This window comes from Dermacentor albipictus, chromosome 2, assembly GCF_038994185.2.
Source record: "Dermacentor albipictus isolate Rhodes 1998 colony chromosome 2, USDA_Dalb.pri_finalv2, whole genome shotgun sequence".
NCBI classification, from domain to species: Eukaryota; Metazoa; Arthropoda; class Arachnida; order Ixodida; family Ixodidae; genus Dermacentor; species Dermacentor albipictus.
This window is the reverse complement of record NC_091822.1, coordinates 18,802,432-18,821,939: the sequence shown is the minus strand read 5'-3', so window position 1 is coordinate 18,821,939 and position 19,508 is coordinate 18,802,432. Positions and strand designations below refer to the sequence as shown.

The following is a 19,508-nucleotide window of genomic DNA, read 5'->3' as shown; positions in this document are numbered from 1 at the left end:
GGAAAAGTTCCCAGAAAAGTGCGCTGTTGGTTGAAGGAGCCAGGTCTACGGCCAAGGCTTGCACACAATGCGATAAGTCGGTAGGTTTGCATTCGCTGAGCTCCTCTAATGTAAGAAGTTGCTATAATCGATGCTGCTCCGTTTCAGTGGTGTTGCTGGATGAGCGTCGCCTTACAGAGGCGGTCGACAGGCGAGGAGCGTAGAACATCGCGAACAATCACAGCAGTAGTAGATGGAAGCGCTCCAATGACGTGGTTAAACATGGTCAACTGCGAACTGAGGCGGTGGTGAAGGAACAAGGATTCAATGGTAATGAATGAAAGTTCCGAGTCCGACGACCAGAAATCCGGGAACTTGACAGCGGAGACCTCGGGATCGCGGGGTTGTGGCGTTGACCGCAGTACTTGATCGAGAGAATCCGAGGCCATGACTGACTGGATATAGAAGGCAGACTGCAAAGACAGCGGGGCTTGTGCTCCTTGTGGCGGTAGGCCCAGCAAAACGGCTAAGGCACCTGGAGCTGAGAGGGATTGTATGAAGTCCAGATTCACCAGTTTGTGGGTGAAGAAAAACCATACAGACACTGGTGCCTGATGTCCACAAATTATATGTTTAGCCGAGCCCGCTCAATCAGGCGGCAGCGTGATTCTGCCGATTCTACTGCTTGTGCACCATCAGCGTGCTAGTCGTGTTGTCATAATTTGCGACCGGACCATTGTGGCACGTAGTAGTGCGCTACACACTCACCACAGGTCAAGACACAGTGGGCAAGATCAAGCTCCAGTGATTCTCTCTTGATCATTTACCACATGTGCACGTCGTGATGCATTGGAGAGCTCTCCTCCGAGTCTATTCTACATTGTGCACAGAGCACGACCCTACCCCCACAAAAATGGAGCAAAGAAGTGTTGCTTTGGGGCGATCAGGGTAGAGCAATGGCTGAGTGATGAACCATCTCTTTTCCAAGATGGTAAAGAGAAACGCCCTGGTGGGGGATTACTGTGCAAGTGCTACGAACTGTGCCACTGTTCCTACTCATTGCTGCTCTTATTACAAAACAGGAAACGTGTTTATGCACATGATTTGCACAACACCATCTCCTATACTGTACATGCACACAGTCAGCTCTTTAGACCGAAAGCTAGCTTGAAGTCATTTCCTCTTCTTTATACTTTGTTATATTTTTTGTCAAGATTTATTCCTGGCACTTGACAAAATATAACAATGCATAATGAAAAAGAGCAGTGTAGATTAGAGAGCAAACTAAGGTAGCCAATGTGCTAGTTGATAGTAAAAGCAAGAAATGGAGCTGGGCAGGTTATGTAAAACATCGAGTGGATAACCAGTGGTCTATTAGACTAACAGAATGGATGCCAAGGAAAGGAAGCGCAGTTGAGGATGGCAGAGAATTGAATGGTGTGATGAAATTAGCAAATTTTCATACGCAAGATGGTGTCTGCTGGTGCAAGGCTGGGATAAGTGCAAATCACTGCAAAAGGCCTTTGTCCTGCTATAAACATAAAAGGGACTGCTACTGCTAAAGCTGATTTTACTAAACAGGCGCGCAATGGATATTTATGCTCAATTCACAATCTCTGGAGCATACAGCTCTGTGTGGTACACCTTTTAAGACTAGAAGCAGTGCCACATGTTGAATGAGAGCATAACATTATGGTTCAAACACTGCATGCCATTCAGCATAATGTGTCACTTTAGTTGAATGAAGTGTTTATGCACAAACAGAGTTCATGCCTACCTATGACATAAGTCCACAAGTTAAGACATTGTTAACACAGGGAAGGTGGGAGATGAAAATTCAAGACGATGAGCAAAACGAGAACAAGGTAAAAGTGGGAGCCAATGTTTTGACAATGGGACTTTTCTTTTTCAAGACAGACAGTGTTAGGTAGATGACGATCATTGCTATGATACTGTGCTGGCATGCTTTCCCCCATATTTGCAGGGTCACCTGATGAGTCCGAGGCTAGTTCCTTAGAAGAAGATGACGACCTTGACCTCCAGGTTAGTGTGCCCTTTGAAGCAGGTCAGTGTAATAATAGTAAGAAACTATCTCTAGAATCACACTTAACGTCTCATTTTTCAGGCTCCCTAGCGGCCATGAAAACGTTAGAAAAGTCAGGTGGTCGGAAAAAATGAATGCATGCTTTTACTGCCCCCAAGGGCTCGAATCATCACTGGCATATTCAGAATAGCTGTAAAGGCCTGCCAGTACATTTATCAAGCATATCAGTGCTCATGCTGTGACAGGAGATGGCAGGTACATGCATGTTTAATTAAGGAATAAATACTGTGTCCTGTGACTGTGGCCCCTTTCCTATTTTGGCATGCTTCACCGCAATACTCCGCCTAACTTGACCGCGTAACATTGCTGCATTGCGGCGAAGTTTTTAGAGAACTGGCTCTATGCAATGTTTGACCCTTGCCGTGCTTTCTGCACTTTGAAGTAAGAGGCGATAATAACAAAGGTGGAATCAGCATCATTGTTGACAGTGGCAGATACTTTCAATGAAAAACATGGCACTAGACAGCAGGGAACTTGATATAAAATGTCAAAGCAGCAAGGCCTAGTGTTGCTATGGTGACTGTGACTGCCAGCAAATCAGCGTGCGAGAGGGCTGGTTTGGCGCTGCGAGATCATCAAAATGGTAGCGATGTTAGCTTCGATTAATGGCGTTTTGGGCGTGATGTCGCGGCAAGAACTGGAAAAAATTGGGCAGCAAAGGGTTTCAGCGTCCAAATTTTCAGATGTCCTTATACATTGGTTCTGTTAGAGTACCTGGCAGGACTGTGAAGATGTCTGAATTATCGAGTGGGTCTGAAAAATCGGTCATTGACTGTATAATAAGGTTGTGGTTGTAACCTATTTATTCTTAATTTAAAATGTAGACAAACACTGGTTGCAGAGTATAAGATCTGACCCAATTTCCTGGCTAGTTATTTCAAAATTGCATTGCGTGGCATTTGGAAATAAAGTTTAGAAATCATAGAAAATCTATAGCAGCTGCGCAAACTAGATACATGCAGCCTCATTATTTGGCCAAGCAGGCTGCAGGACTGGTTTAATGTAGCAATTCCTTCTCGATTCTTTGCCACCCTTATCATACACCGTTCACAACCAGTTCATCTCATTGATAATGCAGGTGGAGCTCCATTCTGACCACTACTAATGAAGAGTGATAAGGAATGGCATTGGAATAAAATTGTAACGTTAGCTCTGCCCAGCCGAGCTGTCAGTTTCACAAAGGAGATGTTCATTAAAACAATGAATATAACCTTTAAATGTCTTTACACTCCCTTTATGTAAGCCTGTATGTATCGCAGACATGCAAAAAATTTAGAAAATTGATGGTAATTTTCCACAACAAATTTGTTTTGTGAAATAGCAGATGCTTGGCACCTGCTTTGTCTATGTCCTGAAATGTGCGCTGTCAGGATCAGGATGCTGACAGTCTAACTTGAAGAGGGATGCAGTACTGGGCAACTACTAGTACAACCACTGAGTAAATAAGTTCTCAAAGCCTTAAAGCCATTGCTGCAGTTCCTGCGGGATGCCGTGCTGCACACTTTGAGTTCATTTTCTCATTATATTAAATTCCTTCTGTCAAATTGTCACAGAAAAAATAAGTTTATGTAATCACAGGAATGTGGATGTCGGCCAGCCAATATTGGCAGTGTCGTGCATGAATATGGTTTTAGTACTATAGCAATTTTTAATGGTATTTTTTAGAGGTTAGCTTTAAATGTCCTACATAGGTGCCTAAATTTAAAGGCCAAGAGACTGTAGAACTAATTGGTTACCTTTAAGCTTACAGTACAGTGTTAATGTTAGCTTAGGAAATGTTTATGCTCTGTTTTGTGTGCATTGTTTCCGCATTTCTGCTCACTGAAGCCGTTTGTTGAGCACAAATTGCATTATTTTGGCCCTATTTTATATGGCTGCATCAGTGCTCAGGCTACTAAAATTTATAAGAATCCCAAATGCTCTTATCGAAAAGAGCAACTGGAGAGGTGAGCGAGTGATGTGATGTGCAGTGGTGATTCCATGTCAGATGGGCTGTGCCTGCAGCAGCACAGGCCACTTTCCCGCAAGAGGCAGTGCATCCAGCACTGTTGCAGCAAACGGGCTGCACAGCCAGATAGAGAGAGGGGGAAAGGCAGGAAGGTGAAGCAGAAGCGAACTTTCTTCAATTTGCTACCCATGCACAGGGGTCGGGAAAAAAGGGGCACAGGGAAAGCGAAAGTACCCCTTAGAAAAGGCAGAAAAATAAAGGAGGTGGCAGTCTTGACAGAGGCGTGCACTTGGGAGGCAGTTTAGGAGTGCCGTTGGTCCAGCCAAAGCGAGAGAGCACTACCTGCTAGCGCACTCACTCATGAGTGCGCTCACTCAGACTCACTTGCAATCACTTCAAAGGCATGAATGCAAGTGCGAGTGAGTGCCAGTGAGTGTGAGTGGAGGTGAGTGCCTGTGCAAGTGAGTGCCAGTGAGTGGGAGTGGAGGTAAGTGTGAGTGAGTGTGAGTGGAGGTAAGTGCGAGCGAGTGCCAGTGAGTGAGCAGAGGTGAGTGTGAGTGCAGGTCAGTGCCAGTGAGTCTGAGTGGAGGGGAGTGCAAGTACGAGTGAGTGTGAGTGAAGGTGAGTGAATGAGAGTGAGTGCTTGTGAGTGTGAGTGGAAGTGAGTGTGAACATGGTGAGTGCAGGTGAGTGTGAACATGAGTGACTGCGTGTGAGTGGAAGTGAGTGTGAACATGGTGAGTGGAGGTGAGTGTGAATGTGAGTGAGTGCAGGCGAGTGTGAACATGAGTGAGTGGAAGTGTGTATAAACGAGAGTGAGTGCTTGTGAGTGAGTGGAGGTGAGTGACTGCGTGTGAGTGGAAATGAATGTGAATGTGGTGAGTATTTGTGAGGGAGTGGAGGTGAGTGTGGGTGAGTAGAGGCAAACATGAGTGAGTTGAGACAAGCCTGAATACGAGTGTGAATGATGGTACGAATGTGAGTGAGTGCTCGTGAGTGTTAGTAGACATGAGTACGAAGGTGAGTGAGTGAGTGCGAGTAGACATGAGTATGAACGTGGATGAGTATATTATGGCTAGCACAAAAATTTATGTTTAAAGTTCCCTTTAAGAGTGGAACGCACTAGCGTAAACATGCTATGTTCGCATCGGAAATCATGGGAGGCTGTTGTTGGCGGAACCCTATTGAAGAGGAAGTGGATGCAGCATTGAAGGCATGCACATGTGCCGCATCCGAACTCTTCTTCATACAAGACCCCTTTAAGAGCGGGCACACCAGCGACCGATAGTGGCTGAATGGGCTAACGTGCTGGTCTCACAACCCATGGTTCCTGGGGTCGAATCTCCAGCCCGCAATTTTATTTTCAGGTTATTGTCTGTTTATTTATTGTCTTTATCAGAAATTTTTGCTCGTGGCCAACAGACGCTGACAATAGAGTTTCTGCGAAACAAGCTTCTAAACGCTATCGCATTAAAAAAGCAACAATGTGTCTATTTCAAAGATATATCTTTATCTGAACTGTCAGAAGTTAAGGTGGAAAAAGTCAACATCCGATGTCAAGGGCACCGCTCGTGCGTTGCCATTCACATTACCGTAATATGCACGTGCATTTATTTGTTCAGTGAATTTGTGATCGTTTGCAGGTGCTAGAAAGTGTGACTCGACTTCCAATGCGTTTTAGTGCCTGGAGCATCAGTTTATATGAATGACTGAAACAATCATTTGTTCTCATTGATGGAAGTGGAACGGCTTCCAATGGATGTACAGTTAGGGAGGCACGTGAGTGAGAAGACTGAATTGGTCATTAAGCAACACTTACTCAGTCTGTGTGGATTCAAATAAGCCATGTCACTACAAGAAAAGCTTTCTTGTTGAAAATTCACTGTTAGCGAAAATATTTATATTGTGGTGCATATTAACACGTCACACCCATTTCTCCTTTCTCAGCAGTTGACTTTCACTTTCCAATGTACATTCCAATTGTTATGACAAACCATGTACATCCCAATTGTTAAGACAAACCCAATTGTTATGGCGCGCCTTTGTTCGTCACTTACGTAATTTATTGTGACATAACGGCTTTTTAGTGTAGTGCATGGAAAACAACTCTTTCTATTGTCTCAAATACACAAGTGAATACTCGCTTGTGCACTAAGTGTACTCTAGCTCAATTAATTAATTATCATGGCTCGTGCAATAAATGAACAACTAAACAAAAAGTACAACTGTTAGCGTGAGCGCAAAGCACAGAGACATTCAAAATCAGGCATGGGAAGACCTTTCCAGACGGCGCCAATGGGCCGGGAAGCGTGAGACTCCTTGGCTTTAGGGAGGTGCCAACAAGTCGTCGAGACATGACCGTTGGAAGTCATGCGAGCTGTGTGTGTGCGTGTGGGCGCGTGCGTGTGTCTGCATGCATGTGTGTACCAGTGGCGCCTACTCTTCCTTCAGACGCTCGCCTCTTCTCCCCGTCAGCCGATGCGACAAGTTGGCACCAGGTGTTTGCAGGTGCGCGCATGAGGCGGTTATGCCCATTTATGGTCTGATCTTGCGCCTGCATTCCTTATTGGACCAAACTCTCCTAGGATGACCTAGAATCTGGGAAGGGTGAAACTTTCCCGGAAAACTGCCACGCCGCCACGCTGGTTTGCCAGACCTGCGGGCTTTCTCTGCTGTGGAAGCTGCGCCAGAACGGTGGGCGGTGGCGTGTGCTATGCGCTTGATATTTTGGTCGCTATTAGCCAACATTGTGATAATTTAGCTCCTATAATATACTATGTCACTACAAGATAATACTGCAACGACTCACCACACAGAGAATGCATTTGTGTGCTGTAAATGTGGGGATTTTGCATATTTCCTTCCATTCTTGCTGGTTTGCCACTGCAATGGTATGCACTTACAGATCTGATTCAGGCAGACATGTAACGTGCACTTTGTAACGAACGTAAGCATGCTGCAGAATAGAATGACCACGAGATGATCCGCATAACCAGGAGAACGAAGCTGATAAACTGTATTGGCTCTATTCTAATGTGCCCTCGATTGTAACGCGCACCCATTTTCCATGACCAAAAAAAAAAGTGCAATACCGCACACCTCGTGCTTTCATATAGAAATACTATTTTCTCTTATTTGGAAAAAACAGGCTTATTCCCAATACACTAAAGTTGCAATGAATAAAAACACAAATGGAAGAGGCGAACCTTACCACCAAGATTTTCACTGCGCCGGTACGAGCTGCATGGGGCGATAGATATCACTCGTCGTCATTATCGGACAACTCTTTATCGCTACCAACAGATCAAAGCATTTCATTCTTGGTGCCATCCAGCGCATTCGAAATCCCGTGCCTTTTAAAGGCCTTGTTGACCATGACAGACGGGATCGTGCACCATGCGTCTTTCGCCCATCCAGCGAAGTCTTGCAGCGAGGCACGCTTCATTTCATTGGCGGGCATGAATTCGTGGCAGCCACTGACAAGCCATTTGGTGTAGAGTGACCAAATCTTTAAATGGCTTGTTCAAACAAACATCGAGTGGCTGGAGCTGTGATGTCATGCTGCCGAGTATCGCGACAAGGTCGGTGTTGCATGCCGCCATCTTGTCCTTGATGCAGTGGTCAAGGTGGCACCTGAACGCATCGAGCACAAGCATCCCGTGCAGGACCAAACTGCCGCTGGGTCTCTTCCGCTAAACATTATAAATCTAGTCAGCGACCAAGTCCATGGTCATCCAACCTTTTTCATTTGCGTGCAAAATCATGCCACTTGGAAACACGATTCCTTTCGGGAGCGACTTCCATCTGAAGATAAGATACCAGGGCAGCTTGTGCTCATCCGCAGTGCAACAAAGCATTGCGGTGACTCTAGTTTTTTCGTGGCCAAAAGACAAAACGCGCACTTGCTTCGCCTCCTTCTTCTCAACGGTTGTAGTGACAGGCATGTCAAAGTAAAGTGATGTCTGATCGGCATTTCCAATCTGTCCGAAGTGGTAGCCGTTTCTATGGCGCAACTTCAAAACGTACCGCTGAAAACTGTGAAATTTCTCTTCATATTCTTGGGCAATTTTTGGCATATTCGTATCCGCCTTCGAAGAGAAAAGCCCTTTTTTTCATAAAGTTTGATAGCTAGCACCTGCTCGCTTTGAAGTCACTCCGCATTAGCCCTTCTGTAGAGCTAACTTCATTGCCCGTACTTTGAGCAGATCGGTCGTAACAGGCCGCTGTGCCGCTCGCTGCTCTTGCACGTATTCTGCGAGCAGCTCTTCTGTTTGGGTGAAGTGGCCCTGCTTTGGTCCACTGGAACTCTTCCTTGTTGCTTTGCTGGCGAAAATATTCTTCTTCTGTTTGCGCCACTCCTGCACGCAAGTTTCGGGAACTCCGAACGCTCGTGATGCGGCACGATTTCCGTCCGTCTCCGCTCACATGATAACTTTTCTTTTAAATGTGGGATCACGGTGGACTCGGCGTGTCTTCACAGTCGACGCTTCCATGCTGATTGAATAAATGCAGGAAATGGGAAGACGGGCGGTAGACTAGGTTAAACCAGCACCTGGTTACACGTACAACTTGGAGGTATGCACATGGAGGAAGCTACGGCAGCTAGGCTAGAAGCGCGTACGAGGCAGCCATTGTTCGAATGCTGATGGTAATATGGTAACGCGTATTTAGGGCCGTAACTTGATTCTAATGCGCATGCAATTTTTGGACCTGTTTTATCGGAAAAAAGGTGCGCATTAGATTGGACTAAATACAGTAATGTCAAAACGTAGCAAAGCATACATATCTGCGCATACATGCCATGTTGTTATACCCTGAGACAAGTTAGTATGAGTGGCTGAACCACTTAAACAACGCCAACTGTGATCCAGATGATAAGGTTGCTTATTTGTTTCTGATTCTTGCTTATCTTTAACTTGATCATACATACAGTTTATGCGTGCCATAAAACATTATTATAAAAAACTGTGCCCGCATGATTAAGTGCTCATTTTTAGGCCGTGCTATTCTTTCGCGAAAATGCGGATACCATCACTGACACCGTTGGTATAACTGAACGAAACAGGTTTTTATCCTGCTGCATGCCTCTTGTTTCCTGTTTGACGCAGAGGCAAACAGTGTACCTCTGGAATTGAGAACAGCATAACAACATGCGCACACCCACCCACTTACGTAGCGAATGCGACCGACAGCCAGGTACAGTGACGTACAGATATTGGCATAGCGCTGTGTTGCCACTTGCTGCTTATTGTGTGTGTGCCATGCGAAGTGAAGTGTAGTTGATTTCAAATCGCTAAGGACAGAACTGAACTATCGAAGCAGATTCCTTTCTCCTAACTGCTGTGGTCGTTGTATCTTGTAAGGCGGTTGCGTCCTGCGGGTGCACCTGCACCGTCTCCGGGACGGTTGACTAGTCCTTGCGCTACGGAGTGTGTAACCTTGTTGAGGTTGGTGACGTGCGGGTGGACAACACTGGCGTGTGCTGGGGTCCAGACGAGGGTGATTTGATTCTCAGATGAAAGTGGGGCTTGTTGTAAGATGCGGAGTGATTGTTGAGAAATATGACTCTTGATGTAGTTGTTGATTGCTGTGCGAGAATCGCTCAGTATGGTGTGACAGGCTGGGTCAATCTAGAATGTTTTTTTTTTTTTCATTTTCCATCTAGAAACAAAAAATTTTGTGTGTAAATGGAAAACTTCCTAAGAGGAGGGGCCAGACAAATGCAGGTGACGCAGATGTAAGATTCGATGCTTCTGGCAGGTTTACCGGATGTCTCCACGTCATATCACCTCCAGACCTTGCGTCTTTCTCTTTTCTCATTGACCTATCATACGTAAAGCAAAGCCCCTGCACCTTTTTAGTCATATGGCGTAATCTTAGTAATGTCATCTTTGCATTACATCATCATCTCCAGTATCCTAACCTTTCTCGCTTCTCTTATTGAGCTATGATATGGGGTAATGTTGTCCCCACATTGTATTACCACTCCCGATGTTTCTTTACTTTCTCTGTTGTCTTCGCTCATTCGGTAGTTACATGCCTCCGCCACATTGCTAGCCATTGCATCATTGCATCAATTCATAGCCAAGTGTACTCACTGCACCTCTTGATAAAGATGCTGCAGGTGGTGCAAAGCCAGATAAATGTGGCTTGGTCGATCGCTGATAGAAGAAGGTAGCTTGTCTGGTGCAGAACCGGATCACGCTGAATGCATGTCTCAAAAAAGTGATGAGAGGCTCATGTTTTACAATTGCCGCTATGTGACTAGGAAGTTTGTTCTGAAAACAAAGTGTGGACACTGTCGCGATATTCTACTAACCAAGAAAGAATATATTAGTCAGCTTAATGCAGCTTATTACAGCCGTCTAGCTGCAGGAGAAGGGAGGCTTGCTGTACCCATCTGGCCATCACTTTAGATTTATCAGATTTGGAAAACCTTTTTACAAGCTGTTTCAGTATTCTGAAGCTTCATCATGAAAGCGTAATGCACATTATTGAACTCATCAAGAAAAGATGGGAAGTTGCGGTTGGGTGCCCCATTCGCATGCACTCACTTGCCGCTGAAATGATTGCTTTCTATGTAACTGTACTAATCTCCATTTTTTTTGCAAAGTCTTTGAAACGCACAAATGCTAACCGCTGTGAATCCTCAAAATATGCGAAGTTAAGCTGCTGTATGTGAAACAACAGCAGCTTGTCGCAAGCAACAGCAGTCCACTTGTCGGCAAGTGGACTTGTCGACAAGTCCACTTGTCGAAACGTTGGCTCCTGCATTCACCTTGTTCACGTTTTGCTCATCATCTTGAATTTCCATCTCCCACATTCCCCGTCTTTTCTCTAATTATCATCTATTGCACTTTTTATGGTGAAGAAATTCCAGCACCTCACCTCAAATGAACATTTTGTATTGATGTACAGTGATCCCTGTAGAAAGACACAAAGTCAATGCATGACTGACCCGAGCATACTCCGAAACGTCCAGTTTGTACCTGTTTATAATGAATATTTGTTGTCTCATGTTATATTTTTGTCAGGCACGGAACATAGGAGAGCTCCATGTTTGCCGATTATATTTATTGTTTACATAGAGCAGGTTTGTATTCCTGAACAGTTTTCTGAAGTGATTGAAATAACACTTTTACGTTGGTACATTGCCTGCTGTATTTTTGATTCGGCAGTTATTTAGTTTATACAACAAAAATGCTGTTATCTATGCCTTTAATTTAATTTTATCTGGATATCTAAAGTCTCTTCCTGTGGGGCACCTTTTGTGTAAAACCTTGTGGAATAAAGTTTACCTGGCATTGCTTTTATTTCTAATGTGTGCATTTAATAGAAGCTTCGTCTAATCATGGCGAAGCTAGTTGCTGCACGCTATCTCTGAAGTGAAATAAGCTAACATGATTAAGGCGTTACAGCCGTCTCTACTATTTTTCTCGTTTCCCTTAAGCTCTCTTTCGGTGCTCTTTGGATAATGAAGTAATAGTCGAGGCTAACAAATTGTCGAATGAAGACATGGATATGGCTGTAAACCACTGGCAACCGTGACTGGAAAGCTCATAGTAGTGAGCGAAGCTGTCACTGCACCTAAGTACTGTAGTTTACTGCATGAGTAATTTAGTTTTTTTGTTACTGTTAATTATTGCAAGCATCACTTTGCCCGCTTACCCATGCAAATAACTTTGTTTTCGTTCTCTCCTTGTGCATGTGACTTCATTTTGCATTTTTCTATGCATGTACAGCTCCCACATTACCATTTCTGAACTCTAGCACCGGAACAAGGCAACGCTGATGCCATTTGACACATGATTTTTTTCATTATCTTGCTGCTCCAGCGCTAAGACACTGCTTAAAGATGGGTAAGTTCCATGCCATACCACACCATTGAAGTCAAATAGCCCCCAAGTGTCTTGCGTAGAAACTGATCGTAATAAAACTACAGCATGTAGCAGACGTCCTTGGCTTTCCGCTTGCTCCCCAAGTGTAGAAAACCTATGGGTCTGGCACAGCAGTGGCACGGTGTGGCAGTTCTCTGCAAAAGCCCCGTGCAGAAGCCAGTGCTTTGGACACTCTCCCAGGATTCTGGGCATGGAGGATTCTATTATAGGCCACTCTAACCGTGCTCGTGTTCCAGACTGCTGTGTGAATCTCCGCATGGCTCCCATTGGTTGGTCGAGCTAACATAGCTGCTCTTTTTGACTCTAGCGCCAAGGCCCTTTTGGGCAGGCGATACTTTATGAAAGTGGTGGTGCACATAGTTGTTTACGTCGTCATGGCAACAGGAACAGCAGCCACGTGGCACCTCCTCTCCAAAGCAGCTTTATTTTTATTATTATACCAACTTGTCAGGCTTGCAACCCCCCCCCCCCCATGTCGCATATGCAGTTTCTTTTGTTTTTTAACTCTTGCCTGTACCCGCAGCGCGTTCTTTTTTATGTGCATGCACTACGACGCGCAGTAGCTTTTTTTTTTTCATTCAAATACACACCGAATGAACAGCATGCCACACGTGAGCACACCAATAATGCCAATGTGTCCTTCAAAGCACAAAGACGCATTGGAATTCTTTGCTCCAGACTCCAGTGCTGTGAAGACTGAACCCCATATGGGATATAAAGTCCTTCCAACTTTTGTAGTAGCTGGCATACACTACGGTGCTCTGTTGCTCGATGTACTCGCCCGTAGCGATGTGTTAAACCAGTTTGCTTCAAGTCGTCTGGCCTACCTGCCGTTCCCTCCTCCATAATCAACAAGGGGCAAGCTCAGAGCGGACACTGTTGAAGTTCGTGGCCGCTCGAAGTCGTGAAGTTATTTAAATATAAATCGTTAGTAATGGAAGGACCAAGTTCATTTCGTTCCCTAATTTTAAGGAAATATGAATATCTAAAGCAATTTGAGTTAAAGGTGTATTCATTAGGTGTTCTAGAGTGCTTGTGGCATGTTGACCTTGAACGATTTGAAGAAGTTCGCATGAATGTGTCAATGGTTTTGTCACCATGAATAAATTGAAACAAATGCTTTAGTTGTGCTAGTTTTGCCCTACTTTGCAGTGTGAATGAACCAGTTCTTTTTAATAATTCAGTCGATGAGGCCGGTAACTTGTATTTATTATAAATAAACCTTATCGCCTTCCTCTGCACCCCCTAATATGAGTTATATTGTGCACATAAATCAAACAACACTGGAGTACTCTAGCACTGGTTGAACAAGCATTTTGTAGGCCAGCAGATCTGTATCTATGGGCACAAGATGAAGGCATCTTCTCAGAAAGACGAGTCACTTTAGGGCTCAGCATATACACTGATTTCCACTTGAGGTTATGTTATTAGCATGGGTTTCTCCATAAGAGAGCGCGTGTTAAAGTGACACTTCAATATTTACCCTGAAATACACGAGTGAGAGGTGTGTCATTAATAATGTAACTAAAATCAGATATCTGTTTCTTTCTACTTACTGTTAGCATTACTTTGGGCATTCAGAGTCATCTGCCACTCCTGATACCAAGAAAAGGTAGAATTTTATATATGCTGGTCATCATTGCAGTTAATTTCGCGGTATTATGAAAAACAATCATCAGCGAATAGATGGATTTTGCCGTGTAATTGGGAAGGCAAATTGTTCATGTATATTAAAAATAACATGGCCTAAAACACTGCCTTGGCGCACTCCAGATGTAACAGGTGCTAAATTGGAAGCTTCGTTATGAATATACACGAATTGTGAGCAGCAGAGAGTGAAACACTTACTCATGAGTGCACTCACTCACATTCACTCGCACTCATTTCAAAGGTGCGAGTGCGAGTGAGTGCCAGTGACTGTGAGTGGAGATGAGTACCAGTGCAAGTGCGAGCGATTGCCAGTGAGTGCGAGGGGAGGTGAGTGCAAGTGCAAGTGAGTGTGAGCAGAGGTGAGTGAGTGGACGTGAGTATGAGAGGAGGTGAGTGCAAGTGCGAGCAAGTGCCAGTGAGTGTGAGCAGAGGTGAACGGAGGTGAGTGCAAGTGCAAGTGAGTGTGAGCGGTGAGTGCGAGTGAGTGTCAGTGAGTGTGAGTAAAGGTGAGTGTGAGTGGAAGTGCCAGCGAGTGTGAGCAGAGGTGAGTGCGAGTGAGTGCCAGTGAGTTTGAGTGGAGGTGACGGCGAGTGAGTGCGAGTGAGTGTGAGTGCCAGTAAGTGTGAGTGAAGGTGAGTGTGATTTGAGTGGAGGCGAGTATGAGTGCCAGTGAGTCCCAGTGAGTGTGAGTGGAGGTGAGTGTGAAAGTGAGTGAGTGCGGGGCCTGGAAAAATTACGGTGAGTGTGAGTGCTCCAACACTCTGACCTATGCCGGCTAGGGAAGGGCAGCTCACCTTCTTTGCCTGCTACTTTGATTGATTCTCTCTTGGCTGCTGCAAAGACCTTTTCATGTGGCAGGGTGCTCCCCTGCACAACCCTTTACTGCTCCCTGGTGTATAACCAAAATTTCTGATGGGGCCTGGTGAGGAACCCTCTCGGAATCTTTTGTAATAATGGTGCTTAGTGCAGTTTCCTACTCACCCGCCATGCTGGCTCAGTGGCTATGGTATCCTTCTGTTGAATGTGAGGTTGAGGGTTTGATTTCCGTTTATATTAAGGGGGGGGGGGGGAGTAGGCAAGAGCAAACGCAAGCTGTTCCAACCTTTGGGTGCATGTTAAAGAACACCAGGTGGTCAAAACTAGTCTGTTCTCCAATACATCTCTCATAGGTTATGTGTTGCCTTAATATTGAGTTCAATCAAAGAAGCGATCTGTTTTACCTCATACAGGAAGCAGGTGGGGTAAATTTGAGGTTCACAAGAGTCAGTTTTGCAGCTCAAGAACAGGGGCAGAAAGTAATCTGGTGTTCTTCAGGCTCTGATCACGTGACTGGCAACTGTTTAGTGGAAAGAGTGAAACCATGTGCCACAAGGAGTTTGTCTCGGCTGCAGCTACGATCACTGTATGAACATGTTGGGAAAACTTTTCCCTGAGGTAGAAAAAAGAAGGACTGCAAGGGTGTAGAATTCCTGGTTTGTGTAGCAAATTTTTTGTAAGACTGAGCCAGCTCCGCATTATCTGGCCTTCCATCATCACTAATGCGGGCTGCCAAACATCGCATCCCTAGATTGTCTGCTTGTGCAGTAGTCCTTACACTGAAGCCTCTTCTTCCTTGCCCTCCAGATACCCCCTGGCTTTGGTGAGCACCAACAAATGCAGCCAGGTGAGTGCGTGGCACCAATGTTGCCAACACTTCTGTCATCAAGTTGTTCCTAGAATTATTTCCTTCTCACAGTTTCAACCTTGTAGTGAAAGTCACTGTATTCATAGCCTCTTGCAGTATTTTCTTGTACGAGAAGATTGCTTGTGATAAGGTTTGGTTTTGCGAATAGACAATCATTCAGTAGTTATCCATAGCAGATCAAGATGAGGCTTAAGACGAGGAACAAACCATTAAATTCTCAGCAATAAATATGACTTCACACAGCAAAGCTAAAGGAGCTGTAAGAAGCATCCTTGGGTAGAGTTCCATATAGTCTTCACTCGAGGGCAGTCCGGCACTTTGTGTCCATGTGGGTTTTCATAGTGGCACTTCAACTGGCATAGGTGGATTAACGAGTCCTTTTTTTTTGTTTTTTTGTAGCGCACATTCTATCAATTACCGTGTGCTGCCTCTTGAAGGTGTTAGGTGCGAGGATCAAGAGCCATGGGAGCAGCTGGCTGGTTTCGTTACATAAATTCAGTAGTCTGTCATATGATGTCTAAGACAAATGTACATCCGTCAATTGCACAACATACTTTTATAAAGCTTCTTGCTCGTGAGGGTGTGAAACCGACCGGAATAGCACACAAACTTATGGCACAGTTTGTGGATCAAACTCTGTCAAGCCCGCACATGTTTGCCTGACACGAGGAATGCATGTAAGGCCCTGAAAAGGTTGAAGATGATGAAGGTGATCGTCGCCCATGGATGAGCAAGTCTCGGCTGTCAGCTGGCAAGATGCTTGAACTTTTTACTGGTACCACTGCAGCGTTTTTCAGATCGATTTCTTGCACTATCAGCACACCAACAATGCTGCTTATTACTGTGGGTTTTTGAGTGAGGCCAATGCCCCCGTCACACGGGCACTCGCAAATGCCTTTTAACTCCGCCATCTTCATCTCGAGGGAGATGCACTTGCTGTCACACAGTCACCCTTCTGCTCAGGGAGTTTAATGCAGCTTTTGGCCAATCTCCCTCGGCAGCTGAAGGGAGTACTCTCATGCCCATGCTTGTTGTTGTAAAAGTGATAATTTAATTACTGTCTGCATTAAAATTAATTTTGGTATGTGTAGAATATTTCTGCTGAAATAAATAAATGTTCAAGCACAATTCAGTAACAGTTGTGCTTGCTGCTACACAATACTCTTGTCCATTCAAGGCATTTACACTAACCCGACAGAATCTGGTTGTGAGGCGGCTTGTCAGGCATGAATATGCCTGTTGAGTTCATGTAAATGCTAGCTGGTCAGACTGAACAAGCGTCGAGTCGAGCTGAGTTAGCCCAACCCATTTGTAGCTTACATGTAAACGTGAACAAGTCCGGCCAGTCAGCGTTGAGACTTGCGCAGGAACACTGGGACGTTGCAAATTATGCGGCGGCAGCGGGGGTAGTATCAGGATGAGGGCAAGACAAGGCACTGTGCAGTGCTACCTCATCCTAGCGATAAGGCCCACGAAATGAAGCTGTTGCAGGCAGCAGCGAGAACTGGAAGCCCAGTTCGAATGTGTCTTGACTCAATGCAGTCTGCTGTCCTTATCAAGGTTCGTCAGAATTGAGTTCATGTAAATGCTGTCACATCGGGTTCGTGTAAACACTGCCTTTGTCGTGCTAGTCGTCCAGTGGTCATTGTGGTCACTCATGACTGACACCGGCACGATAGACAAAATAAAAGGAAAGCTTACGAGGTCACCATGCACAAAGTGTTGTGTTTTAGTACAGCTTGCAGCAGTTTTGGCAGTAGAACACAGAAGTCGACTCACCATGTTGCAAAGTAAAACACAGATAAGCACAGGGTGGCTAGTGTCGCTGTCAGCACTGTTATGTTTACGGGGCGCACTTTGATTTTTAACAAGTCGTATGCTTTCACTTCAGATATGTTGAATAATATTCTTATGAAAGGAGTGTTAATTATAGTAGCTATGAGTGCAATTAGAAGTTACATTCTTGTACTTGTACGAGAACCAAACACCGCAGAATGCTCCTCTGGCAGCTTCCTTTAAAAACTTGTTTATTGTCCATGCGACACGACCACAACTTCCTTGAGGTTGAACTCCCTGAGGAAGTCTCATGCTCCCTTGTCCTAAAGTGAAGTGATTTTTCTTCATGGCAACGTAAGACCGCATACTGCAGCAGTCAGTTGTTCAAAACTAAGATAAATAGATCGGATACCACTGGAACACTCTCTGTAGCCCTGACTCTGTGGCCCTGTGACTTTAATCTCTTTGGGCCACTCAAAAAACCTCTGGGATGCCAACAAATTGGTGATAACGATACAGAGGCAAAGTGTGTGTGCAACTAACTGCTGACAACCCACTTCTATTTATGATGACGAGATCAAAAAGCTACCCGTTCACTGGCAAATATACATTTAGACTTGGGAGGTTATGTAGAAAAATAATGTACACTTGGTTTGTTTCTTACCACAAATGAAAAAATTATAAAATGAGACTCTCCTTTATATTTTATCCACCCTAGTACAAGCACTGGATCAGTTCAGTTGATGACTTGGAGTGTGATCTAACAATGGCTGTGTAAATTAATTTCCATTTAAGCACTATAGGGATCATGACCCATGGCTGAAATTTGTAAGGAAATACGAAAACTCCATAGCTAGAAATGTTGGACAGATTTTGCAGTTGCACATTTTTTGTTCCAAAACGCTGTTTCCTTGTTTACACAAGAGGGGTCTCTAACAATGGCCACCCATAATTATGAGATTGTTGCATGAAAGGGCAACTGAAACTATTAAACATGTGAAATTCTGTGCAACTCCGCGGCAGTAGTGCAAAATCTTGAAGCTGTGAGAAAACCAAAAGTGAGCTGAGAAAAAACAAAAAGAACTTGCAATGGCCAGAGAACCTAGTTTATAGTTTTGGTAATAACTTGAGAGCCCAAGAAGACACACTCACATGCACACATGCATTCGCACAGTCCAATAAAAGACACCTTCTTTTGCACAAGCACTCACTACCAACTGAACTGCGTGCGAGTGGGTTTTCATATGCGAGTGGGACATGCATAGCATCATCTAGCGCTGCCTGCAAGCATGACAACCTCAAAACTCTCTTAGTGAAGTTGCGGTTGCAGTGTCTGCAAGATTAGCTCCAATACGAAAGCCTGGATGTCAGCAATTTTGGTGGCACTGCCGCCTAGTTTATAAAGTCCTGTGCTGTGTAAGACTCATCCGAGTGTGCCACCATTGCGTTGCAGATCTCCCAGACCTCCCGGCTGTGCTGGTGAGTGATGCATGTTGCATTCTGGCTTTACCTCTCCGAGTTGGCTGGGAAAGCTCACTTAACGAGATGTTTGCGAATTTTTTTCCCCTAAAACTATGCATGCATGGCAATATGCTCATAAAATTTTCATTGCTGTAGGTGATCTGTACTCTTCTTTTTAAAGATACGTGAGCTTTTCTCATGGAATACTCTATTGCCAACCTTACTTATACATATTTGACCGAACAAACAAGCTAAAGTTTTCAAGCCTGCCTTTTATGTCATTCAGAACTTCAATAAGCTAGCGTAAATCCTAATTCAAAAATGTAATAACATGTACTTGTCAAACCCTAAAATAATTAGAGTGAAATTCGTATAATTTAATATCTTAATTTGAATTTATTGATAATTCAAATTGCTCTGTTGGTCCTGGCAAAGTCTTTTGTAATTGAATGTGGAAAGAGCGGGCCCACGCCGTCACCCAAGCTTTCTTGATGATGGTTGCTTCTTTCGCAATGATTACAAGGTCGAGAGGTTGGAGAAATGTAATGGGGAGATTATTTACATAAGAGAGGCAAACTGATTTACAGAACAAAATATATTTGTACTGACTGGAGCATGGAGCACAGTGTGTGTCATTCTCATAGCATGAGCTACATGCCAAGCAGACTACATATTTTTGGAGAGCACGACCTACATCAATCGGGGAGAGTGCATGTCAGGATGCACCAGGGAACACCTCGTGGAACCAAAAGGGTTTTAAAACAGTCTTCTTTCCTAGGGGACTAGAGTAGAGAATCTGATGACTCTGTCTCGGCCAACCATAATCCTTAAAGGGATACGGACACAAAAGTTGGTGGGTGGTTTTCTGCGTCAGAACAAAAGTTGAACTGTTAAAAATGATGAATACAACAAGCTGCTTAGAAAAAAAGAACGAGAAACACCTTTCTTTTGCGATTTTCTGTTGCGCCTTGCCTCCAAGCGGCCGCCGGGAGAAGCTGAAACTTGATG

At 44.6% G+C, this 19,508-nt stretch overlaps 1 protein-coding gene across 3 annotated transcripts in view; it reads left to right on the top strand.

Annotated features, from left to right (window-relative positions):
* LOC135918430 (zinc finger protein 791-like) overlaps positions 1-19,508 on the top strand; it is a 153,887-nt gene that overhangs the window by 29,076 nt on the left and 105,303 nt on the right. For all 3 annotated transcript variants that reach the window (XM_065452071.2, XM_065452072.2, XM_065452073.2), the window contains 3 exons: positions 1,964-2,022; positions 15,203-15,242; positions 18,493-18,518. In XM_065452071.2, coding sequence (XP_065308143.2) covers positions 1,964-2,022; positions 15,203-15,242; positions 18,493-18,518 — 125 coding nt within the window. The remainder of the gene's footprint in view (positions 1-1,963; positions 2,023-15,202; positions 15,243-18,492; positions 18,519-19,508) is intronic.